At 53.0% G+C, this 27,997-nt stretch overlaps 10 protein-coding genes across 10 annotated transcripts; all 10 read left to right on the top strand.

The window, feature by feature from the left end:
* Nucleotides 1-2,417: 2,417 nt before the first annotated feature.
* On the top strand, nucleotides 2,418-4,953 carry LOC131293743 (ras-interacting protein RIP3-like). Its single transcript, XM_058321810.1, has 4 exons — nucleotides 2,418-2,633; nucleotides 2,677-3,018; nucleotides 4,095-4,553; nucleotides 4,597-4,953. Exons 1-4 carry the CDS (start codon nucleotides 2,418-2,420, stop codon nucleotides 4,951-4,953), a joined length of 1,374 nt encoding a protein of 457 aa, XP_058177793.1.
* Nucleotides 4,954-5,737: 784 nt separating this feature from the next.
* On the top strand, nucleotides 5,738-6,917 carry LOC131293742 (putative uncharacterized protein DDB_G0271606). Its single transcript, XM_058321809.1, has 2 exons — nucleotides 5,738-6,496; nucleotides 6,540-6,917. Exons 1-2 carry the CDS (start codon nucleotides 5,738-5,740, stop codon nucleotides 6,915-6,917), a joined length of 1,137 nt encoding a protein of 378 aa, XP_058177792.1.
* A 1,324-nt stretch (nucleotides 6,918-8,241) lies between these two features.
* LOC131293741 (uncharacterized) lies at nucleotides 8,242-8,878 on the top strand. The gene is made up of 2 exons (XM_058321808.1): nucleotides 8,242-8,457; nucleotides 8,501-8,878. Exons 1-2 carry the CDS (start codon nucleotides 8,242-8,244, stop codon nucleotides 8,876-8,878), a joined length of 594 nt encoding a protein of 197 aa, XP_058177791.1.
* Nucleotides 8,879-9,662: 784 nt separating this feature from the next.
* LOC131293740 (uncharacterized) lies at nucleotides 9,663-10,842 on the top strand. The gene is made up of 2 exons (XM_058321807.1): nucleotides 9,663-10,421; nucleotides 10,465-10,842. The coding sequence occupies exons 1-2, from the start codon at nucleotides 9,663-9,665 to the stop codon at nucleotides 10,840-10,842; spliced, it is 1,137 nt and encodes a 378-aa protein (XP_058177790.1).
* A 3,929-nt stretch (nucleotides 10,843-14,771) lies between these two features.
* LOC131293739 (putative uncharacterized protein DDB_G0271606) lies at nucleotides 14,772-15,336 on the top strand. Its single transcript, XM_058321806.1, has 2 exons — nucleotides 14,772-14,892; nucleotides 14,972-15,336. Exons 1-2 carry the CDS (start codon nucleotides 14,772-14,774, stop codon nucleotides 15,334-15,336), a joined length of 486 nt encoding a protein of 161 aa, XP_058177789.1.
* A 786-nt stretch (nucleotides 15,337-16,122) lies between these two features.
* On the top strand, nucleotides 16,123-17,302 carry LOC131293738 (uncharacterized). Its single transcript, XM_058321805.1, has 2 exons — nucleotides 16,123-16,858; nucleotides 16,938-17,302. The coding sequence occupies exons 1-2, from the start codon at nucleotides 16,123-16,125 to the stop codon at nucleotides 17,300-17,302; spliced, it is 1,101 nt and encodes a 366-aa protein (XP_058177788.1).
* Nucleotides 17,303-18,086: 784 nt separating this feature from the next.
* LOC131293736 (uncharacterized) lies at nucleotides 18,087-19,269 on the top strand. Its single transcript, XM_058321803.1, has 2 exons — nucleotides 18,087-18,845; nucleotides 18,889-19,269. The coding sequence occupies exons 1-2, from the start codon at nucleotides 18,087-18,089 to the stop codon at nucleotides 19,267-19,269; spliced, it is 1,140 nt and encodes a 379-aa protein (XP_058177786.1).
* A 786-nt stretch (nucleotides 19,270-20,055) lies between these two features.
* LOC131293735 (uncharacterized) lies at nucleotides 20,056-21,235 on the top strand. Its single transcript, XM_058321802.1, has 2 exons — nucleotides 20,056-20,814; nucleotides 20,858-21,235. The coding sequence occupies exons 1-2, from the start codon at nucleotides 20,056-20,058 to the stop codon at nucleotides 21,233-21,235; spliced, it is 1,137 nt and encodes a 378-aa protein (XP_058177785.1).
* Nucleotides 21,236-22,019: 784 nt separating this feature from the next.
* LOC131293734 (uncharacterized) lies at nucleotides 22,020-23,199 on the top strand. Its single transcript, XM_058321801.1, has 2 exons — nucleotides 22,020-22,778; nucleotides 22,822-23,199. Exons 1-2 carry the CDS (start codon nucleotides 22,020-22,022, stop codon nucleotides 23,197-23,199), a joined length of 1,137 nt encoding a protein of 378 aa, XP_058177784.1.
* A 2,749-nt stretch (nucleotides 23,200-25,948) lies between these two features.
* On the top strand, nucleotides 25,949-27,128 carry LOC131293733 (uncharacterized). Its single transcript, XM_058321800.1, has 2 exons — nucleotides 25,949-26,707; nucleotides 26,751-27,128. Exons 1-2 carry the CDS (start codon nucleotides 25,949-25,951, stop codon nucleotides 27,126-27,128), a joined length of 1,137 nt encoding a protein of 378 aa, XP_058177783.1.
* Nucleotides 27,129-27,997: the final 869 nt, after the last annotated feature.

The following is a 27,997-nucleotide window of genomic DNA, read 5'->3' as shown; positions in this document are numbered from 1 at the left end:
TTTACATGAGTTTAATTGATGGAAAAAATTTGGTATATTTAACCGACACTCTGTCTATGCAAACATGTTGTATATGTGGTGCAAAACCAACAGAAATGAACAGTGTAGAGCACTTAGAAAATGGATTTATTCCAAATCCTGAGAATTTAGCTTATGGAATATCTCCACTGCACTGTTGGGTGATATTTTTCGAATGCTTGCTTCACATTTCGTACAGATTTGAATTTTAAAAATGGAAGGTTACTAAAAATTATAAAAACATGCACAATGATCGAAAAAAATTGTATTGGAAAAGATGTACAAAAATTTGGTGTTAAAGTAGATGAGCCAAGGCAAATGGGTGGAAATAGTAAGACGGGAAATGTTGTCGTCGGGCTTTTTCAAGCATAGAAAAGTTGAGCGATATTTTGCAAACAGAAACAGAACTTAAAGAAAGGTTTCAAAATATTTTAATAGCCATCAAATGTTCACAGCTTTTAAATCCAAAAACTACTAGCCTATATTGCAAAGACACATACATGTTTTACATACATCGTTACAATTGGTACAAAATGCACTTTGTACCAATACTGTCCATAAAGTTCTTGCGCATGTAGATGAAATAATTGTAAATGTCCCAGCTCCATTAGGATCCTAAGGAGAGGAAGCAGCAGAAGGTAGAAATAAAATATACAGAAGGGATAGAAGAGAACACGTCCGTAAAATGTAGCGAGAATTCAATATTTAAGTCATTTATATAAGAGCATTGCAATCATCTGAGTAGTTCATAAGTTATGTCCACGTTAGATGCTTTAAATATCAATTATTTTCCAAATAACAATATTTTGAATGAAAGTTTTTTGTAAATTTAGTTTGTTTTATATCAAACTAAACAAAATCTTTAAGTCAATGTTAAAAAAAAAGATTGAAAAAATAATGCACCCATAGAAAAGACCAAAAATATGAGGTTTTTGCAGCGCCACCTGGCGGAATTGTCCAGAAACATCATAATTTCAAGTAATGTAATAGTATTACACGATATTACAATGAAAAAATTGCAAAACATTTGATTCCGAATTTTATCCCGGCAATTTGCTCTTTTCGCTCCATAGGGCACTGGGATAGACGGGCACACTTGTGAAAACCCCTTCCAACGTAGGCTCGCAGATAGTGGCAGTATCAGGGAGAGTCATCGAGAAGTCAAAGCGAGAGGTCGACTTCACGACGCTCCGCGAGAAAAGTTAAATTATCGGCGAAATTTTCGAGGAAAGTGAAAGAAAAGTAATCAAAAAGTTGCCCGAAGCAGCAGAGAGTGAGAAAATAGTGGAGAACAGAAAGAATCAGTGTGGAACGACCCGGAAAGAAATATAGATTTTTCGGCCGGGGCGTAGCCCCACTTGGGACGCCACACAGCTTGACGGCTGAAGACCCGAGCGGTTTTGCCGAATCTGTCGTCTGACATCCGAAGACCTGAGCGATTTTGCCGAATCCGAACCGGTTCAACCGGTTCAACGAGTTGACAGCTGAAGATCCGGCGATCACCATCTTGCCGAATCCGTCGATTGAGCTGAAGACTCGAGAAAGCGGACCGACCGAATCCGCTATGACGGATTGACAGCCGTAAATTAGAACCACGTGTTCGAGCTGGTGCTCGAAATTCGAAATTCGAGCAAGTGCTCGAACTTCGGAAAAACTGCTCGTAATTCCGCAAAATATTAAATTACGGATTTTCCAACCTTTTTAGATATCGAGCAGGTGCTCGTAGTTCGGAAAATCTGCTCGAAATACGGCGAACGATTAAAATTTTGGATTTTCGTGCAAGGTTAACAGGCGTACTAGGCCCATCTGACCCCCCCTACGCCCATGCGTCCCCCCCTCCTCTCCTAGGCACCAGCATGGAGGACGAAACCCCGAGGAGGACTCTTAGATCAAGGACCGCGAAAGGGGAGGCTCCCGAAGATAAGCTGGAGGAAGAGCCGGGGCGAGTTCTTGATCGGGCACTCCGGAGTCGCTCGGCTTCGGTGAGCTCTTGCTAGCATTCTAAAGAGGAACGCTCGTTTTTCGGGAAAATAGGAGACAGACTTGGGGTGCTCTTGGGACCACTGCCACTGGACCCGGTATCGGCCTCCCCGTCGGGGCACTCAGTCAACAATCGATCGGCCGATGTAACGATTGATATTGAAAGCAGCGACGAGGAGACTTTGGAGCATTCGATTGCAACGCCAAAGCCAACGAGCGCATCACTATCGTCAGCAGCGGCATCACCATCACCACCGCCGGCTACGCCGATCTCTACATTAGTAATCGGGCGCACGATGGCGATGGACGAGGGTCGAACTACCCCAGAGAGAGATGGTCTCGTTGAACAGGGCGCATCGGCCCACCTGGCAGCATCATCGGCCGAACCTGAAGCCCACAGAGGGCAGTATTCAGGGGTGATGGCAGACATGCTGGCCGTCATGCGGGAGGAGTCATCGCGGAACGCGACGGTCATCGCTGAACTGCGGGAGATGCTCAAGGAGTTGCGAGATGACAACCGTGAGCTCAGGACCCAGGTTAGCGTCCTCACCCAGCAGCTGGCGACCATGAAAAATGAGCAGAACGAGCAACTGGCGCAGACCATTAAACAAGGTGCTGCAACAATCAACAACCTGGTAGTTGAAACGCTCGGAACGGCTCCTTTGTCGGAGTAAAAAGCCTCGCCGCAAAGCAACCAGCAGCCAGCAGAAGAAGGAGAAGCCGGCTCCGAAAGAAAAGCCTCAAAGGAGCCAGCAAATAGATCCGCAGCAGCAGTCGAAGCCTCGGCGGGAGAACCCGGATCAGCAGCGGCAGCGGTCAAAGCAGCAGCAGCATCCGCATGGGCAGCAGGGTCGGCAGCAGCAGCAGGAAGATGGGTTTACGATGGTTGGCAAGAAAGGCCGCCCGGTTGATAACAAACAAGGGCATGACCAACACACCAACCAAGAAAAACCCCAGGTCAACAAAGGCAGGAGAATTGACCATCAGAGTGCTCCGAAGGAAAAGCAGAGCTTCGCCAGTGTAGTAGAAGTTTGACATCACTGGGATAGACGGGCACACTTGTGAAAACCCCTTCCAACGTAGGCTCGCAGATAGTGGCAGTATCAGGGAGAGTCATCGAGAAGTCAAAGCGAGAGGTCGACTTCACGACGCTCCGCGAGAAAAGTTAAATTATCGGCGAAATTTGCGAGGAAAGTGAAAGAAAAGTAGTCAAAAAGTTGCCCGAAGCAGCAGAGAGTGAGAAAATAGTGGAGAACAGAAAGAAACAGTGTGGAACGACCCGGAAAGAAATATAGATTTTTCGGCCGGGGCGTAGCCCCACTTGGGACGCCACACAGCTTGACGGCTGAAGACCCGAGCGATTTTGCCGAATCTGTCGTCTGACATCCGAAGACCTGAGCGATTTTGCCGAATCCGAACCGGTTCAACCGGTTCGACGAGTTGACAGCTGAAGATCCGGCGATCACCATCTTGCCGAATCCGTCGATTGAACTGAAGACTCGAGACGGATTGACAGCCGGAAATTAGAACCACGTGTTCGAGCTGGTGCTCGAAATTCGAAATTCGAGCAAGTGCTCGAACTTCGGAAAAACTGCTCGAAATTTCGCAATATATTAAATTTCGGATTTTCCAACCTTTTTAGATATCGAGCAGGTGCTCGTAGTTCGGAAAATCTGCTCGAAATACGGCGAACGATTAAAATTTTGGATTTTCGTGCAAGGTTAACAGGCGTACTAGGCCCATCTGACCCCCCCCCCCCCCCCCTACGACCATGCGTCCCCGCCTCCTCTCCTGGGCACCAGCATGGAGGACGAAACCCCGAGGAGGACTCTTAGATCAAGGACCGCGAAAGGGGAGGCTCCCGAAGATAAGCTGGAGGAAGAGCCGGGGCGAGTTCTTGATCGGGCACTCCGGAGTCGCTCGGCTTCGGTGAGCTCTTGCCAGCATTCTAAAGAGGAACGCTCGTTTTTCGGGAAAATAGGAGACAGACTTGGGGTGCTCTTGGGACCACTGCCACTGGACCCGGTATCGGCCTCCCCGTCGGGGAACTCAGTCAACAATCGATCGGCAGATGTAACGATTGATATTGAAAGCAGCGACGAGGAGACTTTGGAGCATTCGATTGCAACGCCAAAGCCAACGAGCGCATCACTATCGTCAGCAGCGGCATCACCATCACCACCGCCGGCTACGCCGATCTCTACATTAGTAATCGGGCGCACGATGGCGATGGACGAACTACCCCAGAGAGAGATGGTCTCGTTGAACAGGGCGCATCGGCCCACCTGGCAGCATCATCGGCCGAACCTGAAGCCCACAGAGGGCCGGATTCAGGGGTGATGGCAGACATGCTGGCCGTCATGCGGGAGGAGTCATCGCGGAACGCGACGGTCATCGCTGAACTGCGGGAGATGCTCAAGGAGTTGCGAGATGATAACCGTGAGCTCCGGACCCAGGTTAGCGTCCTCACCCAGCAGCTGGCGACCATGAAAAATGAGCAGAACGAGCAACTGGCGCAGACCATTAAACAAGGTGCTGCAACAATCAACAACCTGGTAGTTGAAACGCTCGGAACGGCTCCTTTGTCGGAGTAAAAAGCCTCGCCGCAAAGCAACCAGCAGCCAGCAGAAGAAGGAGAAGCCGGCTCCGAAAGAAAAGCCTCAAAGGAGCCAGCAAATAGATCCGCAGCAGCAGTCGAAGCCTCGGCGGGAGAACCCGGATCAGCAGCGGCAGCGGTCAAAGCAGCAGCAGCATCCGCATGGGCAGCAGGGTCGGCAGCAGCAGCAGGAAGATGGGTTTACGATGGTTGGCAAGAAAGGCCGCCCGGTTGATAACAAACAAGGGCATGACCAACACACCAACCAAGAAAAACCCCAGGTCAACAAAGGCAGGAGAATTGACCATCAGAGTGCTCCGAAGGAAAAGCAGAGCTTCGCCAGTGTAGTAGAAGTTTGACATCACTGGGATAGACGGGCACACTTGTGAAAACCCCTTCCAACGTAGGCTCGCAGATAGTGGCAGTATCAGGGAGAGTCATCGAGAAGTCAAAGCGAGAGGTCGACTTCACGACGCTCCGCGAGAAAAGTTAAATTATCGGCGAAATTTGCGAGGAAAGTGAAAGAAAAGTAGTCAAAAAGTTGCCCGAAGCAGCAGAGAGTGAGAAAATAGTGGAGAACAGAAAGAATCAGTGTGGAACGACCCGGAAAGAAATATAGATTTTTCGGCCGGGGCGTAGCCCCACTTGGGACGCCACACAGCTTGACGGCTGAAGACCCGAGCGATTTTGCCGAATCTGTCGTCTGACATCCGAAGACCTGAGCGATTTTGCCGAATCCGAACCGGTTCAACCGGTTCGACGAGTTGACAGCTGAAGATCCGGCGATCACCATCTTGCCGAATCCGTCGATTGAACTGAAGACTCGAGAAAGCGGACCGACCGAATCCGCTATGACGGATTACCAGCCGGAAATTAGAACCACGTGTTCGAGCTGGTGCTCGAAATTCGAAATTCGAGCAAGTGCTCGAACTTCGGAAAAACTGCTCGTAATTCCGCAAAATATTTAATTTCGGATTTTCCAACCTTTTCAGATATCGAGCAGGTGCTCGTAGTTCGGAAAATCTGCTCGAAATACGGCGAACGATTAAAATTTTGGATTTTCGTGCAAGGTTAACAGGCGTACTAGGCCCATCTGACCCCCCCTACGCCCATGCGTCCCCCCCTCCTCTCCTAGGCACCAGCATGGAGGACGAAACCCCGAGGAGGACTCTTAGATCAAGGACCGCGAAAGGGGAGGCTCCCGAAGATAAGCTGGAGGAAGAGCCGGGGCGAGTTCTTGATCGGGCACTCCGGAGTCGCTCGGCTTCGGTGAGCTCTTGCCAGCATTCTAAAGAGGAACGCTCGTTTTTCGGGAAAATAGGAGACAGACTTGGGGTGCTCTTGGGACCACTGCCACTGGACCCGGTATCGGCCTCCCCGTCGGGGCACTCAGTCAACAATCGATCGGCCGATGTAACGATTGATATTGAAAGCAGCGACGAGGAGACTTCGGAGCATTCGATTGCAACGCCAAAGCTAACGAGCGCATCACTATCGTCAGCAGCGGCATCACCATCACCACCGCCGGCTACGCCGATCTCTACATTAGTAATCGGGCGCACGATGGCGATGGACGAGGGTCGAACTACCCCAGAGAGAGATGGTCTCGTTGAACAGGGCGCATCGGCCCACCTGGCAGCATCATCGGCCGAACCTGAAGCCCACAGAGGGCAGTATTCAGGGGTGATGGCAGACATGCTGGCCGTCATGCGGGAGGAGTCATCGCGGAACGCGACGGTCATCGCTGAACTGCGGGAGATGCTCAAGGAGTTGCGAGATGACAACCGTGAGCTCCGGACCCAGGTTAGCGTCCTCACCCAGCAGCTGGCGACCATGAAAAATGAGCAGAACGAGCAACTGGCGCAGACCATTAAACAAGGTGCTGCAACAATCAACAACCTGGTAGTTGAAACGCTCGGAACGGCTCCTTTGTCGGAGTAAAAAGCCTCGCCGCAAAGCAACCAGCAGCCAGCAGAAGAAGGAGAAGCCGGCTCCGAAAGAAAAGCCTCAAAGGAGCCAGCAAATAGATCCGCAGCAGCAGTCGAAGCCTCGGCGGGAGAACCCGGATCAGCAGCGGCAGCGGTCAAAGCAGCAGCAGCATCCGCATGGGCAGCAGGGTCGGCAGCAGCAGCAGGAGAAGCGGCAGCAGCAGCAGGAAGATGGGTTTACGATGGTTGGCAAGAAAGGGCGCCCGGTTGATAACAAACAAGGGCATGACCAACACACCAACCAAGAAAAACCCCAGGTCAACAAAGGCAGGAGAATTGACCATCAGAGTGCTCCGAAGGAAAAGCAGAGCTTCGCCAGTGTAGTAGAAGTTTGACATCACTGGGATAGACGGGCACACTTGTGAAAACCCCTTCCAACGTAGGCTCGCAGATAGTGGCAGTATCAGGGAGAGTCATCGAGAAGTCAAAGCGAGAGGTCGACTTCACGACGCTCCGCGAGAAAAGTTAAATTATCGGCGAAATTTTCGAGGAAGGTGAAAGAAAAGTAGTCAAAAAGTTGCCCGAAGCAGCAGAGAGTGAGAAAATAGTGGAGAACAGAAAGAATCAGTGTGGAACGACCCGGAAAGAAATATAGATTTTTCGGCCGGGGCGTAGCCCCACTTGGGACGCCACACAGCTTGACGGCTGAAGACCCGAGCGATTTTGCCGAATCTGTCGTCTGACATCCGAAGACCTGAGCGATTTTGCCGAATCCGAACCGGTTCAACCGGTTCAACGAGTTGACAGCTGAAGATCCGGCGATCACCATCTTGCCGAATCCGTCGATTGAACTGAAGACTCGAGAAAGCGGACCGACCGAATCCGCTATGACGGATTGACAGCCGGAAATTAGAACCACGTGTTCGAGCTGGTGCTCGAAATTCGAAATTCGAGCAAGTGCTCGAACTTCGGAAAAACTGCTCGTAATTTCGCAAAATATTAAATTTCGGATTTTCCAACCTTTTTAGATATCGAGCAGGTGCTCGTAGTTCGGAAAATCTGCTCGAAATACGGCGAACGATTAAAATTTTGGATTTTCGTGCAAGGTTAACAGGCGTACTAGGCCCATCTGACCCCCCCCCCCTACGACCATGCGTCCCCCCCTCCTCTCCTAGGCACCAGCATGGAGGACGAAACCCCGAGGAGGACTCTTAGATCAAGGACCGCGAAAGGGGAGGCTCCCGAAGATAAGCTGGAGGAAGAGCCGGGGCGAGTTCTTGATCGGGCACTCCGGAGTCGCTCGGCTTCGGTGAGCTCTTGCTAGCATTCTAAAGAGGAACGCTCGTTTTTCGGGAAAATAGGAGACAGACTTGGGGTGCTCTTGGGACCACTGCCACTGGACCCGGTATCGGCCTCCCCGTCGGGGCACTCAGTCAACAATCGATCGGCCGATGTAACGATTGATATTGAAAGCAGCGACGAGGAGACTTTGGAGCATTCGATTGCAACGCCAAAGCCAACGAGCGCATCACTATCGTCAGCAGCGGCATCACCATCACCACCGCCGGCTACGCCGATCTCTACATTAGTAATCGGGCGCACGATGGCGATGGACGAACTACCCCAGAGAGAGATGGTCTCGTTGAACAGGGCGCATCGGCCCACCTGGCAGCATCATCGGCCGAACCTGAAGCCCACAGAGGGCCGGATTCAGGGGTGATGGCAGACATGCTGGCCGTCATGCGGGAGGAGTCATCGCGGAACGCGACGGTCATCGCTGAACTGCGGGAGATGCTCAAGGAGTTGCGAGATGATAACCGTGAGCTCCGGACCCAGGTTAGCGTCCTCACCCAGCAGCTGGCGACCATGAAAAATGAGCAGAACGAGCAACTGGCGCAGACCATTAAACAAGGTGCTGCAACAATCAACAACCTGGTAGTTGAAACGCTCGGAACGGCTCCTTTGTCGGAGTAAAAAGCCTCGCCGCAAAACAACCAGCAGCCAGCAGAAGAAGGAGAAGCCGGCTCCGAAAGAAAAGCCTCAAAGGAGCCAGCAAATAGATCCGCAGCAGCAGTCGAAGCCTCGGCGGGAGAACCCGGATCAGCAGCGGCAGCGGTCAAAGCAGCAGCAGCATCCGCATGGGCAGCAGGGTCGGCAGCAGCAGCAGGAGAAGCGGCAGCAGCAGCAGGAAGATGGGTTTACGATGGTTGGCAAGAAAGGCCGCCCGGTTGATAACAAACAAGGGCATGACCAACACACCAACCAAGAAAAACCCCAGGTCAACAAAGGCAGGAGAATTGACCATCAGAGTGCTCCGAAGGAAAAGCAGAGCTTCGCCAGTGTAGTAGAAGTTTGACATCACTGGGATAGACGGGCACACTTGTGAAAACCCCTTCCAACGTAGGCTCGCAGATAGTGGCAGTATCAGGGAGAGTCATCGAGAAGTCAAAGCGAGAGGTCGACTTCACGACGCTCCGCGAGAAAAGTTAAATTATCTGCGAAATTTTCGAGGAAAGTGAAAGAAAAGTAGTCAAAAAGTTGCCCGAAGCAGCAGAGAGTGAGAAAATAGTGGAGAACAGAAAGAATCAGTGTGGAACGACCCGGAAAGAAATATAGATTTTTCGGCCGGGGCGTAGCCCCACTTGGGACGCCACACAGCTTGACGGCTGAAGACCCGAGCGATTTTGCCGAATCTGTCGTCTGACATCCGAAGACCTGATCGATTTTGCCGAATCCGAACCGGTTCAACCGGTTCAACGAGTTGACAGCTGAAGATCCGGCGATCACCATCTTGCCGAATCCGTCGATTGAACTGAAGACTCGAGAAAGCGGACCGACCGAATCCGCTATGACGGATTAACAGCCGGAAATTAGAACCACGTGTTCGAGCTGGTGCTCGAAATTCGAAATTCGAGCAAGTGCTCGAACTTCGGAAAAACTGCTCGTAATTTCGCAAAATATTAAATTTCGGATTTTCCAACCTTTTTAGATATCGAGCAGGTGCTCGTAGTTCGGAAAATCTGCTCGAAATACGGCGAACGATTAAAATTTTGGATTTTCGTGCAAGGTTAACAGGCGTACTAGGCCCATCTGACCCCCCCTACGCCCATGCGTCCCCCCCTCCTCTCCTAGGCACCAGCATGGAGGACGAAACCCCGAGGAGGACTCTTAGATCAAGGACCGCGAAAGGGGAGGCTCCCGAAGATAAGCTGGAGGAAGAGCCGGGGCGAGTTCTTGATCGGGCACTCCGGAGTCGCTCGGCTTCGGTGAGCTCTTGCCAGCATTCGAAAGAGGAACGCTCGTTTTTCGGGAAAATAGGAGACAGACTTGGGGTGCTCTTGGGACCACTGCCACTGGACCCGGTATCGGCCTCCCCGTCGGGGCACTCAGTCAACAATCGATCGGCCGATGTAACGATTGATATTGAAAGCAGCGACGAGGAGACTTCGGAGCATTCGATTGCAACGCCAAAGCCAACGAGCGCATCACTATCGTCAGCAGCGGCATCACCATCACCACCGCCGGCTACGCCGATCTCTACATTAGTAATCGGGCGCACGATGGCGATGGACGAGGGTCGAACTACCCCAGAGAGAGATGGTCTCGTTGAACAGGGCGCATCGGCCCACCTGGCAGCATCATCGGCCGAACCTGAAGCCCACAGAGGGCAGGATTCAGGGGTGATGGCAGACATGCTGGCCGTCATGCGGGAGGAGTCATCGCGGAACGCGACGGTCATCGCTGAACTGCGGGAGATGCTCAAGGAGTTGCGAGATGACAACCGTGAGCTCCGGACCCAGGTTAGCGTCCTCACCCAGCAGCTGGCGACCATGAAAAATGAGCAGAACGAGCAACTGGCGCAGACCATTAAACAAGGTGCTGCAACAATCAACAACCTGGTAGTTGAAACGCTCGGAACGGCTCCTTTGTCGGAGTAAAAAGCCTCGCCGCAAAGCAACCAGCAGCCAGCAGAAGAAGGAGAAGCCGGCTCCGAAAGAAAAGCCTCAAAGGAGCCAGCAAATAGATCCGCAGCAGCAGTCGAAGCCTCGGCGGGAGAACCCGGATCAGCAGCGGCAGCGGTCAAAGCAGCAGCAGCATCCGCATGGGCAGCAGGGTCGGCAGCAGCAGCAGGAGAAGCGGCAGCAGCAGCAGGAAGATGGGTTTACGATGGTTGGCAAGAAAGGCCGCCCGGTTGATAACAAACAAGGGCATGACCAACACACCAACCAAGAAAAACCCCAGGTCAACAAAGGCAGGAGAATTGACCATCAGAGTGCTCCGAAGGAAAAGCAGAGCTTCGCCAGTGTAGTAGAAGTTTGACATCACTGGGATAGACGGGCACACTTGTGAAAACCCCTTCCAACGTAGGCTCGCAGATAGTGGCAGTATCAGGGAGAGTCATCGAGAAGTCAAAGCGAGAGGTCGACTTCACGACGCTCCGCGAGAAAAGTTAAATTATCGGCGAAATTTTCGACGAAAGTGAAAGAAAAGTAGTCAAAAAGTTGCCCGAAGCAGCAGAGAGTGAGAAAATAGTGGAGAACAGAAAGAATCAGTGTGGAACGACCCGGAAAGAAATATAGATTTTTCGGCCGGGGCGTAGCCCCACTTGGGACGCCACACAGCTTGACGGCTGAAGACCCGAGCGATTTTGCCGAATCTGTCGTCTGACATCCGAAGACCTGAGCGATTTTGCCGAATCCGAACCGGTTCAACCGGTTCAACGAGTTGACAGCTGAAGATCCGGCGATCACCATCTTGCCGAATCCGTCGATTGAACTGAAGACTCGAGAAAGCGGACCGACCGAATCCGCTATGACGGATTGACAGCCGGAAATAAGAACCACGTGTTCGAGCTGGTGCTCGAAATTCGAAATTCGAGCAAGTGCTCGAACTTCGGAAAAACTGCTCGAAATTTCGCAAAATATTAAATTTCGGATTTTCCAACCTTTTTAGATATCGAGCAGGTGCTCGTAGTTCGGAAAATCTGCTCGAAATACGGCGAACGATTAAAATTTTGGATTTTCGTGCAAGGTTAACAGGCGTACTAGGCCCATCTGACCCCCCCCCTACGACCATGCGTCCCCCCCTCCTCTCCTAGGCACCAGCATGGAGGACGAAACCCCGAGGAGGACTCTTAGATCAAGGACCGCGAAAGGGGAGGCTCCCGAAGATAAGCTGGAGGAAGAGCCGGGGCGAGTTCTTGATCGGGCACTCCGGAGTCGCTCGGCTTCGGTGAGCTCTTGCCAGCATTCTAAAGAGGAACGCTCGTTTTTCGGGAAAATAGGAGACAGACTTGGGGTGCTCTTGGGACCACTGCCACTGGACCCGGTATCGGCCTCCCCGTCGGGGAACTCAGTCAACAATCGATCGGCCGATGTAACGATTGATATTGAAAGCAGCGACGAGGAGACTTCGGAGCATTCGATTGCAACGCCAAAGCCAACGAGCGCATCACTATCGTCAGCAGCGGCATCACCATCACCACCGCCGGCTACGCCGATCTCTACATTAGTAATCGGGCGCACGATGGCGATGGACGAGGGTCGAACTACCCCAGAGAGAGATGGTCTCGTTGAACAGGGCGCATCGGCCCACCTGGCAGCATCATCGGCCGAACCTGAAGCCCACAGAGGGCCGGATTCAGGGGTGATGGCAGACATGCTGGCCGTCATGCGGGAGGAGTCATCGCGGAACGCGACGGTCATCGCTGAACTGCGGGAGATGCTCAAGGAGTTGCGAGATGATAACCGTGAGCTCCGGACCCAGGATAGCGTCCTCACCCAGCAGCTGGCGACCATGAAAAATGAGCAGAACGAGCAACTGGCGCAGACCATTAAACAAGGTGCTGCAACAATCAACAACCTGGTAGTTGAAACGCTCGGAACGGCTCCTTTGTCGGAGTAAAAAGCCTCGCCGCAAAGCAACCAGCAGCCAGCAGAAGAAGGAGAAGCCGGCTCCGAAAGAAAAGCCTCAAAGGAGCCAGCAAATAGATCCGCAGCAGCAGTCGAAGCCTCGGCGGGAGAACCCGGATCAGCAGCGGCAGCGGTCAAAGCAGCAGCAGCATCCGCATGGGCAGCAGGGTCGGCAGCAGCAGCAGGAGAAGCGGCAGCAGCAGCAGGAAGATGGGTTTACGATGGTTGGCAAGAAAGGCCGCCCGGTTGATAACAAACAAGGGCATGACCAACACACCAACCAAGAAAAACCCCAGGTCAACAAAGGCAGGAGAATTGACCATCAGAGTGCTCCGAAGGAAAAGCAGAGCTTCGCCAGTGTAGTAGAAGTTTGACATCACTGGGATAGACGGGCACACTTGTGAAAACCCCTTCCAACGTAGGCTCGCAGATAGTGGCAGTATCAGGGAGAGTCATCGATAAGTCAAAGCGAGAGGTCGACTTCACGACGCTCCGCGAGAAAAGTTAAATTATCGGCGAAATTTTCGAGGAAAGTGAAAGAAAAGTAGTCAAAAAGTTGCCCGAAGCAGCAGAGAGTGAGAAAATAGTGGAGAACAGAAAGAATCAGTGTGGAACGACCCGGAAAGAAATATAGATTTTTCGGCCGGGGCGTAGCCCCACTTGGGACGCCACACAGCTTGACGGCTGAAGACCCGAGCGATTTTGCCGAATCTGTCGTCTGACATCCGAAGACCTGAGCGATTTTGCCGAATCCGAACCGGTTCAACCGGTTCAACGAGTTGACAGCTGAAGATCCGGCGATCACCATCTTGCCGAATCCGTCGATTGAACTGAAGACTCGAGAAAGCGGACCGACCGAATCCGCTATGACGGATTAACAGCCGGAAATTAGAACCACGGGTAAAAGAGTAAATGAGGCCCCGGGCTAGATTCTCCTCTTCCTACTGGTTCACATTAAGCGCCTGAAGCTATGCAAAGCGCGATGCATGCATACTTTTCAAATATTTGATCGCTAACGGTTCGCTTAAAAGAACATAACGGTTTCAACTAATCACGCAGTGGAGGTTGAATGCGGGTTAATATACTTTTACATGTTAAGTTACTGTAAGTTACTAGTAACTAAACTATACCACACATGATGGACAGCATGAAACAATGAGTTTAGCCGAAGAAATGATTTGGAAACGGCGGCGCGCCCGCAGCGAGCGCAGCGAGCGGACTGCGCTAGGTCTACTGAAAAAGAGAGTTTGTTATAGTTTTGAGAAATAAGGGGGGCCCGTGGGCCCCCCTCATACAGCACCCCCTAGGTTGATTGCGTAGCCGAAATTAACGGTACACACTACGATTCAAATACTCGTAGGTTGAATTTAACGAACTAATGTATCACCAATTGCATACATTCAGTTTAAACGTCCACAAGAGGTGTAGCCACGATCGAAAACATGGCGGCCGGGGCCTCATTTACTCTTTTACCGAACCACGTGTTCGAGCTGGTGCTCGAAATTCGAAATTCGAGCAAGTGCTCGAACTTCGGAAAAACTGCTCGTAATTTCGCAAAATATTAAATTTCGGATTTTCCAACCTTTTTAGATATCGAGCAGGTGCTCGTAGTTCGGAAAATCTGCTCGAAATACGGCGAACGATTAAAATTTTGGATTTTCGTGCAAGGTTAACAGGCGTACTAGGCCCATCTGACCCCCCCTACGCCCATGCGTCCCCCCCTCCTCTCCCAGGCACCAGCATGGAGGACGAAACCCCGAGGAGGACTCTTAGATCAAGGACCGCGAAAGGGGAGGCTCCCGAAGATAAGCTGGAGGAAGAGCCGGGGCGAGTTCTTGATCGGGCACTCCGGAGTCGCTCGGCTTCGGTGAGCTCTTGCCAGCATTCTAAAGAGGAACGCTCGTTTTTCGGGAAAATAGGAGACAGACTTGGGGTGCTCTTGGGACCACTGCCACTGGACCCGGTATCGGCCTCCCCGTCGGGGCACTCAGTCAACAATCGATCGGCCGATGTAACGATTGATATTGAAAGCAGCGACGAGGAGACTTCGGAGCATTCGATTGCAACGCCAAAGCCAACGAGCGCATCACTATCGTCAGCAGCGGCATCACCATCACCACCGCCGGCTACGCCGATCTCTACATTAGTAATCGGGCGCACGATGGCGATGGACGAGGGTCGAACTACCCCAGAGAGAGATGGTCTCGTTGAACAGGGCGCATCGGCCCACCTGGCAGCATCATCGGCCGAACCTGAAGCCCACAGAGGGCAGGATTCAGGGGTGATGGCAGACATGCTGGCCGTCATGCGGGAGGAGTCATCGCTGAACTGCGGGAGATGCTCAAGGAGTTGCGAGATGACAACCGTGAGCTCCGGACCCAGGTTAGCGTCCTCACCCAGCAGCTGGCGACCATGAAAAATGAGCAGAACGAGCAACTGGCGCAGACCATTAAACAAGGTGCTGCAACAATCAACAACCTGGTAGTTGAAACGCTCGGAACGGCTCCTTTGTCGGAGTAACAAGCCTCGCCGCAAAGCAACCAGCAGCCAGCAGAAGAAGGAGAAGCCGGCTCCGAAAGAAAAGCCTCAAAGGAGCCAGCAAATAGATCCGCAGCAGCAGTCGAAGCCTCGGCGGGAGAACCCGGATCAGCAGCGGCAGCGGTCAAAGCAGCAGCAGCATCCGCATGGGCAGCAGGGTCGGCAGCAGCAGCAGGAGAAGCGGCAGCAGCAGCAGGAAGATGGGTTTACGATGGTTGGCAAGAAAGGCCGCCCGGTTGATAACAAACAAGGGCATGACCAACACACCAACCAAGAAAAACCCCAGGTCAACAAAGGCAGGAGAATTGACCATCAGAGTGCTCCGAAGGAAAAGCAGAGCTTCGCCAGTGTAGTAGAAGTTTGACATCACTGGGATAGACGGGCACACTTGTGAAAACCCCTTCCAACGTAGGCTCGCAGATAGTGGCAGTATCAGGGAGAGTCATCGAGAAGTCAAAGCGAGAGGTCGACTTCACGACGCTCCGCGAGAAAAGTTAACTTATCGGCGAAATTTTCGAGGAAAGTGAAAGAAAAGTAGTCAAAAAGTTGCCCGAAGCAGCAGAGAGTGAGAAAATAGTGGAGAACAGAAAGAATCAGTGTGGAACGACCCGGAAAGAAATATAGATTTTTCGGCCGGGGCGTAGCCCCACTTGGGACGCCACACAGCTTGACGGCTGAAGACCCGAGCGATTTTGCCGAATCTGTCGTCTGACATCCGAAGACCTGAGCGATTTTGCCGAATCCGAACCGGTTCAACCGGTTCAACGAGTGGACAGCTGAAGATCCGGCGATCACCATCTTGCCGAATCCGTCGATTGAACTGAAGACTCGAGAAAGCGGACCGACCGAATCCGCTATGACGGATTGACAGCCGGAAATTAGAACCACGTGTTCGAGCTGGTGCTCGAAATTCGAAATTCGAGCAAGTGCTCGAACTTCGGAAAAACTGCTCGAAATTTCGCAAAATATTAAATTTCGGATTTTCCAACCTTTTTAGATATCGAGCAGGTGCTCGTAGTTCGGAAAATCTGCTCGAAATACGGCGAACGATTAAAATTTTGGATTTTCGTACAAGGTTAACAGGCGTACTAGGCCCATCTGACCCCCCCCCTACGACCATGCGTCCCCCCCTCCTCTCCTAGGCACCAGCATGGAGGACGAAACCCCGAGGAGGACTCTTAGATCAAGGACCGCGAAAGGGGAGGCTCCCGAAGATAAGCTGGAGGAAGAGCCGGGGCGAGTTCTTGATCGGGCACTCCGGAGTCGCTCGGCTTCGGTGAGCTCTTGCCAGCATTCTAAAGAGGAACGCTCGTTTTTCGGGAAAATAGGAGACAGACTTGGAGTGCTCTTGGGACCACTGCCACTGGACCCGGTATCGGCCTCCCCGTCGGGGAACTCAGTCAACAATCGATCGGCCGATGTAACGATTGATATTGAAAGCAGCGACGAGGAGACTTCGGAGCATTCGATTGCAACGCCAAAGCCAACGAGCGCATCACTATCGTCAGCAGCGGCATCACCATCACCACCGCCGGCTACGCCGATCTCTACATTAGTAATCGGGCGCACGATGGCGATGGACGAGGGTCGAACTACCCCAGAGAGAGATGGTCTCGTTGAACAGGGCGCATCGGCCCACCTGGCAGCATCATCGGCCGAACCTGAAGCCCACAGAGGGCAGGATTCAGGGGTGATGGCAGACATGCTGGCCGTCATGCGGGAGGAGTCATCGCGGAACGCGACGGTCATCGCTGAACTGCGGGAGATGCTCAAGGAGTTGCGGGATGACAACCGTGAGCTCCGGACCCAGGTTAGCGTCCTCACCCAGCAGCTGGCGACCATGAAAAATGAGCAGAACGAGCAACTGGCGCAGACCATTAAACAAGGTGCTGCAACAATCAACAACCTGGTAGTTGAAACGCTCGGAACGGCTCCTTTGTCGGAGTAACAAGCCTCGCCGCAAAGCAACCAGCAGCCAGCAGAAGAAGGAGAAGCCGGCTCCGAAAGAAAAGCCTCAAAGGAGCCAGCAAATAGATCCGCAGCAGCAGTCGAAGCCTCGGCGGGAGAACCCGGATCAGCAGCGGCAGCGGTCAAAGCAGCAGCAGCATCCGCATGGGCAGCAGGGTCGGCAGCAGCAGCAGGAGAAGCGGCAGCAGCAGCAGGAAGATGGGTTTACGATGGTTGGCAAGAAAGGCCGCCCGGTTGATAACAAACAAGGGCATGACCAACACACCAACCAAGAAAAACCCCAGGTCAACAAAGGCAGGAGAATTGACCATCAGAGTGCTCCGAAGGAAAAGCAGAGCTTCGCCAGTGTAGTAGAAGTTTGACATCACTGGGATAGACGGGCACACTTGTGAAAACCCCTTCCAACGTAGGCTCGCAGATAGTGGCCGTATCAGGGAGAGTCATCGAGAAGTCAAAGCGAGAGGTCGACTTCACGACGCTCCGCGAGAAAAGTTAAATTATCGGCGAAATTTTCGAGGAAAGTGAAAGAAAAGTAGTCAAAAAGTTGCCCGAAGCAGCAGAGAGTGAGAAAATAGTGGAGAACAGAAAGAATCAGTGTGGAACGACCCGGAAAAAAATATAGATTTTTCGGCCGGGGCGTAGCCCCACTTGGGACGCCACACAGCTTGACGGCTGAAGACCCGAGCGATTTTGCCGAATCTGTCGTCTGACATCCGAAGACCTGAGCGATTTTGCCGAATCCGAACCGGTTCAACCGGTTCAACGAGTTGACAGCTGAAGATCCGGCGATCACCATCTTGCCGAATCCGTCGATTGAACTGAAGACTCGAGAAAGCGGACCGACCGAATCCGCTATGACGGATTGACAGCCGGAAATTAGAACCACGTGTTCGAGCTGGTGCTCGAAATTCGAAATTCGAGCAAGTGCTCGAACTTCGGCAAAACTGCTCGTAATTTCGCAAAATATTAAATTTCGGATTTTCCAACCTTTTTAGATATCGAGCAGGTGCTCGTAGTTCGGAAAATCTGCTCGAAATACGGCGAACGATTAAAATTTTGGATTTTCGTGCAAGGTTAACAGGCGTACTAGGCCCATCTGACCCCCCCTACGCCCATGCGTCCCCCCCTCCTCTCCCAGGCACCAGCATGGAGGACGAAACCCCGAGGAGGACTCTTAGATCAAGGACCGCGAAAGGGGAGGCTCCCGAAGATAAGCTGGAGGAAGAGCCGGGGCGAGTTCTTGATCGGGCACTCCGGAGTCGCTCGGCTTCGGTGAGCTCTTGCCAGCATTCTAAAGAGGAACGCTCGTTTTTCGGGAAAATAGGAGACAGACTTGGGGTGCTCTTGGGACCACTGCCACTGGACCCGGTATCGGCCTCCCCGTCGGGGCACTCAGTCAACAATCGATCGGCCGATGTAACGATTGATATTGAAAGCAGCGACGAGGAGACTTCGGAGCATTCGATTGCAACGCCAAAGCCAACGAGCGCATCACTATCGTCAGCAGCGGCATCACCATCACCACCGCCGGCTACGCCGATCTCTACATTAGTAATCGGGCGCACGATGGCGATGGACGAGGGTCGAACTACCCCAGAGAGAGATGGTCTCGTTGAACAGGGCGCATCGGCCCACCTGGCAGCATCATCGGCCGAACCTGAAGCCCACAGAGGGCAGGATTCAGGGGTGATGGCAGACATGCTGGCCGTCATGCGGGAGGAGTCATCGCGGAACGCGACGGTCATCGCTGAACTGCGGGAGATGCTCAAGGAGTTGCGAGATGACAACCGTGAGCTCCGGACCCAGGTTAGCGTCCTCACCCAGCAGCTGGCGACCATGAAAAATGAGCAGAACGAGCAACTGGCGCAGACCATTAAACAAGGTGCTGCAACAATCAACAACCTGGTAGTTGAAACGCTCGGAACGGCTCCTTTGTCGGAGTAAAAAGCCTCGCCGCAAAGCAACCAGCAGCCAGCAGAAGAAGGAGAAGCCGGCTCCGAAAGAAAAGCCTCAAAGGAGCCAGCAAATAGATCCGCAGCAGCAGTCGAAGCCTCGGCGGCGGGAGAACCCGGATCAGCAGCGGCAGCGGTCAAAGCAGCAGCAGCATCCGCATGGGCAGCAGGGTCGGCAGCAGCAGCATGAGAAGCGGCAGCAGCAGCAGGAAGATGGGTTTACGATGGTTGGCAAGAAAGGCCGCCCGGTTGATAACAAACAAGGGCATGACCAACACACCAACCAAGAAAAACCCCAGGTCAACAAAGGCAGGAGAATTGACCATCAGAGTGCTCCGAAGGAAAAGCAGAGCTTCGCCAGTGTAGTAGAAGTTTGACATCACTGGGATAGACGGGCACACTTGTGAAAACCCCTTCCAACGTAGGCTCGCAGATAGTGGCAGTATCAGGGAGAGTCATCGAGAAGTCAAAGCGAGAGGTCGACTTCACGACGCTCCGCGAGAAAAGTTAAATTATCGGCGAAATTTTCGAGGAAAGTGAAAGAAAAGTAGTCAAAAAGTTGCCCGAAGCAGCAGAGAGTGAGAAAATAGTGGAGAACAGAAAGAATCAGTGTGGAACGACCCGGAAAGAAATATAGATTTTTCGGCCGGGGCGTAGCCCCACTTGGGACGCCACACAGCTTGACGGCTGAAGACCCGAGCGATTTTGCCGAATCTGTCGTCTGGCATCCGAAGACCTGAGCGATTTTGCCGAATCCGAACCGGTTCAACCGGTTCAACGAGTTGACAGCTGAAGATCCGGCGATCACCATCTTGCCGAATCCGTCGATTGAACTGAAGACTCGAGAAAGCGGACCGACCGAATCCGCTATGACGGATTGACAGCTGCAAATTAGAACCACGTGTTCGAGCTGGTGCTCGAAATTCGAAATTCGAGCAAGTGCTCGAACTTCGGAAAAACTGCTCGAAATTTCGCAAAATATTAAATTTCGGATTTTCCAACCTTTTTATATATCGAGCAGGTGCTCGTAGTTCGGAAAATCTGCTCGAAATACGGCGAACGATTAAAATTTTGGATTTTCGTGCAAGGTTAACAGGCGTACTAGGCCCATCTGACCCCCCCCCTACGACCATGCGTCCCCCCCTCCTCTCCTAGGCACCAGCATGGAGGACGAAACCCCGAGGAGGACTCTTAGATCAAGGACCGCGAAAGGGGAGGCTCCCGAAGATAAGCTGGAGGAAGAGCCGGGGCGAGTTCTTGATCGGGCACTCCGGAGTCGCTCGGCTTCGGTGAGCTCTTGCCAGCATTCTAAAGAGGAACGCTCGTTTTTCGGGAAAATAGGAGACAGACTTGGGGTGCTCTTGGGACCACTGCCACTGGACCCGGTATCGGCCTCCCCGTCGGGGAACTCAGTCAACAATCGATCGGCCGATGTAATGATTGATATTGAAAGCAGCGACGAGGAGACTTCGGAGCATTCGATTGCAACGCCAAAGCCAACGAGCGCATCACTATCGTCAGCAGCGGCATCACCATCACCACCGCCGGCTACGCCGATCTCTACATTAGTAATCGGGCGCGCGATGGCGATGGACGAGGGTCGAACTACCCCAGAGAGAGATGGTCTCGTTGAACAGGGCGCATCGGCCCACCTGGCAGCATCATCGGCCGAACCTGAAGCCCACAGAGGGCAGGATTCAGGGGTGATGGCAGACATGCTGGCCGTCATGCGGGAGGAGTCATCGCGGAACGCGACGGTCATCGCTGAACTGCGGGAGATGCTCAAGGAGTTGCGAGATGACAACCGTGAGCTCCGGACCCAGGTTAGCGTCCTCACCCAGCAGCTGGCGACCATGAAAAATGAGCAGAACGAGCAACTGGCGCAGACCATTAAACAAGGTGCTGCAACAATCAACAACCTGGTAGTTGAAACGCTCGGAACGGCTCCTTTGTCGGAGTAAAAAGCCTCGCCGCAAAGCAACCAGCAGCCAGCAGAAGAAGGAGAAGCCGGCTCCGAAAGAAAAGCCTCAAAGGAGCCAGCAAATAGATCCGCAGCAGCAGTCGAAGCCTCGGCGGGAGAACCCGGATCAGCAGCGGCAGCGGTCAAAGCAGCAGCAGCATCCGCATGGGCAGCAGGGTCGGCAGCAGCAGCAGGAGAAGCGGCAGCAGCAGCAGGAAGATGGGTTTACGATGGTTGGCAAGAAAGGCCGCCCGGTTGATAACAAACAAGGGCATGACCAACACACCAACCAAGAAAAACCCCAGGTCAACAAAGGCAGGAGAATTGACCATCAGAGTGCTCCGAAGGAAAAGCAGAGCTTCGCCAGTGTAGTAGAAGTTTGACATCACTGGGATAGACGGGCACACTTGTGAAAACCCCTTCCAACGTAGGCTCGCAGATAGTGGCAGTATCAGGGAGAGTCATCGAGAAGTCAAAGCGAGAGGTCGACTTCACGACGCTCCGCGAGAAAAGTTAAATTATCGGCGAAATTTTCGAGGAAAGTGAAAGAAAAGTAGTCAAAAAGTTGCCCGAAGCAGCAGAGAGTGAGAAAATAGTGGAGAACAGAAAGAATCAGTGTGGAACGACCCGGAAAGAAATATAGATTTTTCGGCCGGGGCGTAGCCCCACTTGGGACGCCACACAGCTTGACGGCTGAAGACCCGAGCGATTTTGCCGAATCTGTCGTCTGACATCCGAAGACCTGAGCGATTTTGCCGAATCCGAACCGGTTCAACCGGTTCAACGAGTTGACAGCTGAAGATCCGGCGATCACCATCTTGCCGAATCCGTCGATTGAACTGAAGACTCAAGAAAGCGGACCGACCGAATCCGCTATGACGGATTAACAGCCGGAAATTAGAACCACGTGTTCGAGCTGGTGCTCGAAATTCGAAATTCGAGCAAGTGCTCGAACTTCGGAAAAACTGCTCGTAATTTCGCAAAATATTAAATTTCGGATTTTCCAACCTTTTTAGATATCGAGCAGGTGCTCGTAGTTCGGAAAATCTGCTCGAAATACGGCGAACGATTAAAATTTTGGATTTTCGTGCAAGGTTAACAGGCGTACTAGGCCCATCTGACCCCCCCTACGCCCATGCGTCCCCCCCTCCTCTCCCAGGCACCAGCATGGAGGACGAAACCCCGAGGAGGACTCTTAGATCAAGGACCGCGAAAGGGGAGGCTCCCGAAGATAAGCTGGAGGAAGAGCCGGGGCGAGTTCTTGATCGGGCACTCCGCAGTCGCTCGGCTTCGGTGAGCTCTTGCCAGCATTCTAAAGAGGAACGCTCGTTTTTCGGGAAAATAGGAGACAGACTTGGGGTGCTCTTGGGACCACTGCCACTGGACCCGGTATCGGCCTCCCCGTCGGGGCACTCAGTCAACAATCGATCGGCCGATGTAACGATTGATATTGAAAGCAGCGACGAGGAGACTTCGGAGCATTCGATTGCAACGCCAAAGCCAACGAGCGCATCACTATCGTCAGCAGCGGCATCACCATCACCACCGCCGGCTACGCCGATCTCTACATTAGTAATCGGGCGCACGATGGCGATGGACGAGGGTCGAACTACCCCAGAGAGAGATGGTCTCGTTGAACAGGGCGCATCGGCCCACCTGGCAGCATCATCGGCCGAACCTGAAGCCCACAGAGGGCAGGATTCAGGGGTGATGGCAGACATGCTGGCCGTCATGCGGGAGGAGTCATCGCGGAACGCGACGGTCATCGCTGAACTGCGGGAGATGCTCAAGGAGTTGCGAGATGACAACCGTGAGCTCCGGACCCAGGTTAGCGTCCTCACCCAGCAGCTGGCGACCATGAAAAATGAGCAGAACGAGCAACTGGCGCAGACCATTAAACAAGGTGCTGCAACAATCAACAACCTGGTAGTTGAAACGCTCGGAACGGCTCCTTTGTCGGAGTAAAAAGCCTCGCCGCAAAGCAACCAGCAGCCAGCAGAAGAAGGAGAAGCCGGCTCCGAAAGAAAAGCCTCAAAGGAGCCAGCAAATAGATCCGCAGCAGCAGTCGAAGCCTCGGCGGGAGAACCCGGATCAGCAGCGGCAGCGGTCAAAGCAGCAGCAGCATCCGCATGGGCAGCAGGGTCGGCAGCAGCAGCAGGAGAAGCGGCAGCAGCAGCAGGAAGATGGGTTTACGATGGTTGGCAAGAAAGGCCGCCCGGTTGATAACAAACAAGGGCATGACCAACACACCAACCAAGAAAAACCCCAGGTCAACAAAGGCAGGAGAATTGACCATCAGAGTGCTCCGAAGGAAAAGCAGAGCTTCGCCAGTGTAGTAGAAGTTTGACATCACTGGGATAGACGGGCACACTTGTGAAAACCCCTTCCAACGTAGGCTCGCAGATAGTGGCAGTATCAGGGAGAGTCATCGAGAAGTCAAAGCGAGAGGTCGACTTCACGACGCTCCGCGAGAAAAGTTAAATTATCGGCGAAATTTTCGAGGAAAGTGAAAGAAAAGTAGTCAAAAAGTTGCCCGAAGCAGCAGAGAGTGAGAAAATAGTGGAGAACAGAAAGAATCAGTGTGGAACGACCCGGAAAGAAATATAGATTTTTCGGCCGGGGCGTAGCCCCACTTGGGACGCCACACAGCTTGACGGCTGAAGACCCGAGCGATTTTGCCGAATCTGTCGTCTGACATCCGAAGACCTGAGCGATTTTGCCGAATCCGAACCGGTTCAACCGGTTCAACGAGTTGACAGCTGAAGATCCGGCGATCACCATCTTGCCGAATCCGTCGATTGAACTGAAGACTCGAGAAAGCGGACCGACCGAATCCGCTATGACGGATTGACAGCCGCAAATTAGAACCACGTGTTCGAGCTGGTGCTCGAAATTCGAAATTCGAGCAAGTGCTCGAACTTCGGAAAAACTGCTCGAAATTTCGCAAAATATTAAATTTCGGATTTTCCAACCTTTTTAGATATCGAGCAGGTGCTCGTAGTTCGGAAAATCTGCTCGAAATACGGCGAACGATTAAAATTTTGGATTTTCGTGCAAGGTTAACAGGCGTACTAGGCCCATCTGACCCCCCCCCTACGACCATGCGTTCCCCCCTCCTCTCCTAGGCACCAGCATGGAGGACGAAACCCCGAGGAGGACTCTTAGATCAAGGACCGCGAAAGGGGAGGCTCCCGAAGATAAGCTGGAGGAAGAGCCGGGGCGAGTTCTTGATCGGGCACTCCGGAGTCGCTCGGCTTCGGTGAGCTCTTGCCAGCATTCTAAAGAGGAACGCTCGTTTTTCGGGAAAATAGGAGACAGACTTGGGGTGCTCTTGGGACCACTGCCACTGGACCCGGTATCGGCCTCCCCGTCGGGGAACTCAGTCAACAATCGATCGGCCGATGTAATGATTGATATTGAAAGCAGCGACGAGGAGACTTCGGAGCATTCGATTGCAACGCCAAAGCCAACGAGCGCATCACTATCGTCAGCAGCGGCATCACCATCACCACCGCCGGCTACGCCGATCTCTACATTAGTAATCGGGCGCACGATGGCGATGGACGAGGGTCGAACTACCCCAGAGAGAGATGGTCTCGTTGAACAGGGCGCATCGGCCCACCTGGCAGCATCATCGGCCGAACCTGAAGCCCACAGAGGGCAGGATTCAGGGGTGATGGCAGACATGCTGGCCGTCATGCGGGAGGAGTCATCGCGGAACGCGACGGTCATCGCTGAACTGCGGGAGATGCTCAAGGAGTTGCGAGATGACAACCGTGAGCTCCGGACCCAGGTTAGCGTCCTCACCCAGCAGCTGGCGACCATGAAAAATGAGCAGAACGAGCAACTGGCGCAGACCATTAAACAAGGTGCTGCAACAATCAACAACCTGGTAGTTGAAACGCTCGGAACGGCTCCTTTGTCGGAGTAAAAAGCCTCGCCGCAAAGCAACCAGCAGCCAGCAGAAGAAGGAGAAGCCGGCTCCGAAAGAAAAGCCTCAAAGGAGCCAGCAAATAGATCCGCAGCAGCAGTCGAAGCCTCGGCGGGAGAACCCGGATCAGCAGCGGCAGCGGTCAAAGCAGCAGCAGCATCCGCATGGGCAGCAGGGTCGGCAGCAGCAGCAGGAGAAGCGGCAGCAGCAGCAGGAAGATGGGTTTACGATGGTTGGCAAGAAAGGCCGCCCGGTTGATAACAAACAAGAGCATGACCAACACACCAACCAAGAAAAACCCCAGGTCAACAAAGGCAGGAGAATTGACCATCAGAGTGCTCCGAAGGAAAAGCAGAGCTTCGCCAGTGTAGTAGAAGTTTGACATCACTGGGATAGACGGGCACACTTGTGAAAACCCCTTCCAACGTAGGCTCGCAGATAGTGGCAGTATCAGGGAGAGTCATCGAGAAGTCAAAGCGAGAGGTCGACTTCACGACGCTCCGCGAGAAAAGTTAAATTATCGGCGAAATTTTCGAGGAAAGTGAAAGAAAAGTAGTCAAAAAGTTGCCCGAAGCAGCAGAGAGTGAGAAAATAGTGGAGAACAGAAAGAATCAGTGTGGAACGACCCGGAAAGAAATATAGATTTTTCGGCCGGGGCGTAGCCCCACTTGGGACGCCACACAGCTTGACGGCTGAAGACCCGAGCGATTTTGCCGAATCTGTCGTCTGACATCCGAAGACCTGAGCGATTTTGCCGAATCCGAACCGGTTCAACCGGTTCAACGAGTTGACAGCTGAAGATCCGGCGATCACCATCTTGCCGAATCCGTCGATTGAACTGAAGACTCGAGAAAGCGGACCGACCGAATCCGCTATGACGGATTAACAGCCGGAAATTAGAACCACGTGTTCGAGCTGGTGCTCGAAATTCGAAATTCGAGCAAGTGCTCGAACTTCGGAAAAACTGCTCGTAATTTCGCAAAATATTAAATTTCGGATTTTCCAACCTTTTTAGATATCGAGCAGGTGCTCGTAGTTCGGAAAATCTGCTCGAAATACGGCGAACGATTAAAATTTTGGATTTTCGTGCAAGGTTAACAGGCGTACTAGGCCCATCTGACCCCCCCTACGCCCATGCGTCCCCCCTCCTCTCCCAGGCACCAGCATGGAGGACGAAACCCCGAGGAGGACTCTTAGATCAAGGACCGCGAAAGGGGAGGCTCCCGAAGATAAGCTGGAGGAAGAGCCGGGGCGAGTTCTTGATCGGGCACTCCGCAGTCGCTCGGCTTCGGTGAGCTCTTGCCAGCATTCTAAAGAGGAACGCTCGTTTTTCGGGAAAATAGGAGACAGACTTGGGGTGCTCTTGGGACCACTGCCACTGGACCCGGTATCGGCCTCCCCGTCGGGGCACTCAGTCAACAATCGATCGGCCGATGTAACGATTGATATTGAAAGCAGCGACGAGGAGACTTCGGAGCATTCGATTGCAACGCCAAAGCCAACGAGCGCATCACTATCGTCAGCAGCGGCATCACCATCACCACCGCCGGCTACGCCGATCTCTACATTAGTAATCGGGCGCACGATGGCGATGGACGAGGGTCGAACTACCCCAGAGAGAGATGGTCTCGTTGAACAGGGCGCATCGGCCCACCTGGCAGCATCATCGGCCGAACCTGAAGCCCACAGAGGGCAGGATTCAGGGGTGATGGCAGACATGCTGGCCGTCATGCGGGAGGAGTCATCGCGGAACGCGACGGTCATCGCTGAACTGCGGGAGATGCTCAAGGAGTTGCGAGATGACAACCGTGAGCTCCGGACCCAGGTTAGCGTCCTCACCCAGCAGCTGGCGACCATGAAAAATGAGCAGAACGAGCAACTGGCGCAGACCATTAAACAAGGTGCTGCAACAATCAACAACCTGGTAGTTGAAATGCTCGGAACGGCTCCTTTGTCGGAGTAAAAAGCCTCGCCGCAAAGCAACCAGCAGCCAGCAGAAGAAGGAGAAGCCGGCTCCGAAAGAAAAGCCTCAAAGGAGCCAGCAAATAGATCCGCAGCAGCAGTCGAAGCCTCGGCGGGAGAACCCGGATCAGCAGCGGCAGCGGTCAAAGCAGCAGCAGCATCCGCATGGGCAGCAGGGTCGGCAGCAGCAGCAGGAGAAGCGGCAGCAGCAGCAGGAAGATGGGTTTACGATGGTTGGCAAGAAAGGCCGCCCGGTTGATAACAAACAAGGGCATGACCAACACACCAACCAAGAAAAACCCCAGGTCAACAAAGGCAGGAGAATTGACCATCAGAGTGCTCCGAAGGAAAAGCAGAGCTTCGCCAGTGTAGTAGAAGTTTGACATCACTGGGATAGACGGGCACACTTGTGAAAACCCCTTCCAACGTAGGCTCGCAGATAGTGGCAGTATCAGGGAGAGTCATCGAGAAGTCAAAGCGAGAGGTCGACTTCACGACGCTCCGCGAGAAAAGTTAAATTATCGGCGAAATTTTCGAGGAAAGTGAAAGAAAAGTAGTCAAAAAGTTGCCCGAAGCAGCAGAGAGTGAGAAAATAGTGGAGAACAGAAAGAATCAGTGTGGAACGACCCGGAAAGAAATATAGATTTTTCGGCCGGGGCGTAGCCCCACTTGGGACGCCACACAGCTTGACGGCTGAAGACCCGAGCGATTTTGCCGAATCTGTCGTCTGACATCCGAAGACCTGAGCGATTTTGCCGAATCCGAACCGGTTCAACCGGTTCAACGAGTTGACAGCTGAAGATCCGGCGATCACCATCTTGCCGAATCCGTCGATTGAACTGAAGACTCGAGAAAGCGGACCGACCGAATCCGCTATGACGGATTGACAGCCGGAAATTAGAACCACGTGTTCGAGCTGGTGCTCGAAATTCGAAATTCGAGCAAGTGCTCGAACTTCGGAAAAACTGCTCGAAATTTCGCAAAATATTAAATTTTGGATTTTCCAACCTTTTTATATATCGAGCAGGTGCTCGTAGTTCGGAAAATCTGCTCGAAATACGGCGAACGATTAAAATTTTGGATTTTCGTGCAAGGTTAACAGGCGTACTAGGCCCATCTGACCCCCCCCCCCCCCCCCCCCCTACGACCATGCGTCCCCCCCTCCTCTCCTAGGCACCAGCATGGAGGACGAAACCCCGAGGAGGACTCTTAGATCAAGGACCGCGAAAGGGGAGGCTCCCGAAGATAAGCT

This window comes from Anopheles ziemanni, chromosome 2 (genome assembly GCF_943734765.1).
Source record: "Anopheles ziemanni chromosome 2, idAnoZiCoDA_A2_x.2, whole genome shotgun sequence".
NCBI classification, from domain to species: Eukaryota; Metazoa; Arthropoda; class Insecta; order Diptera; family Culicidae; genus Anopheles; species Anopheles ziemanni.
Note: the sequence above shows the minus strand (reverse complement) of the source record. Positions and strands in the feature narration are given on the sequence as shown.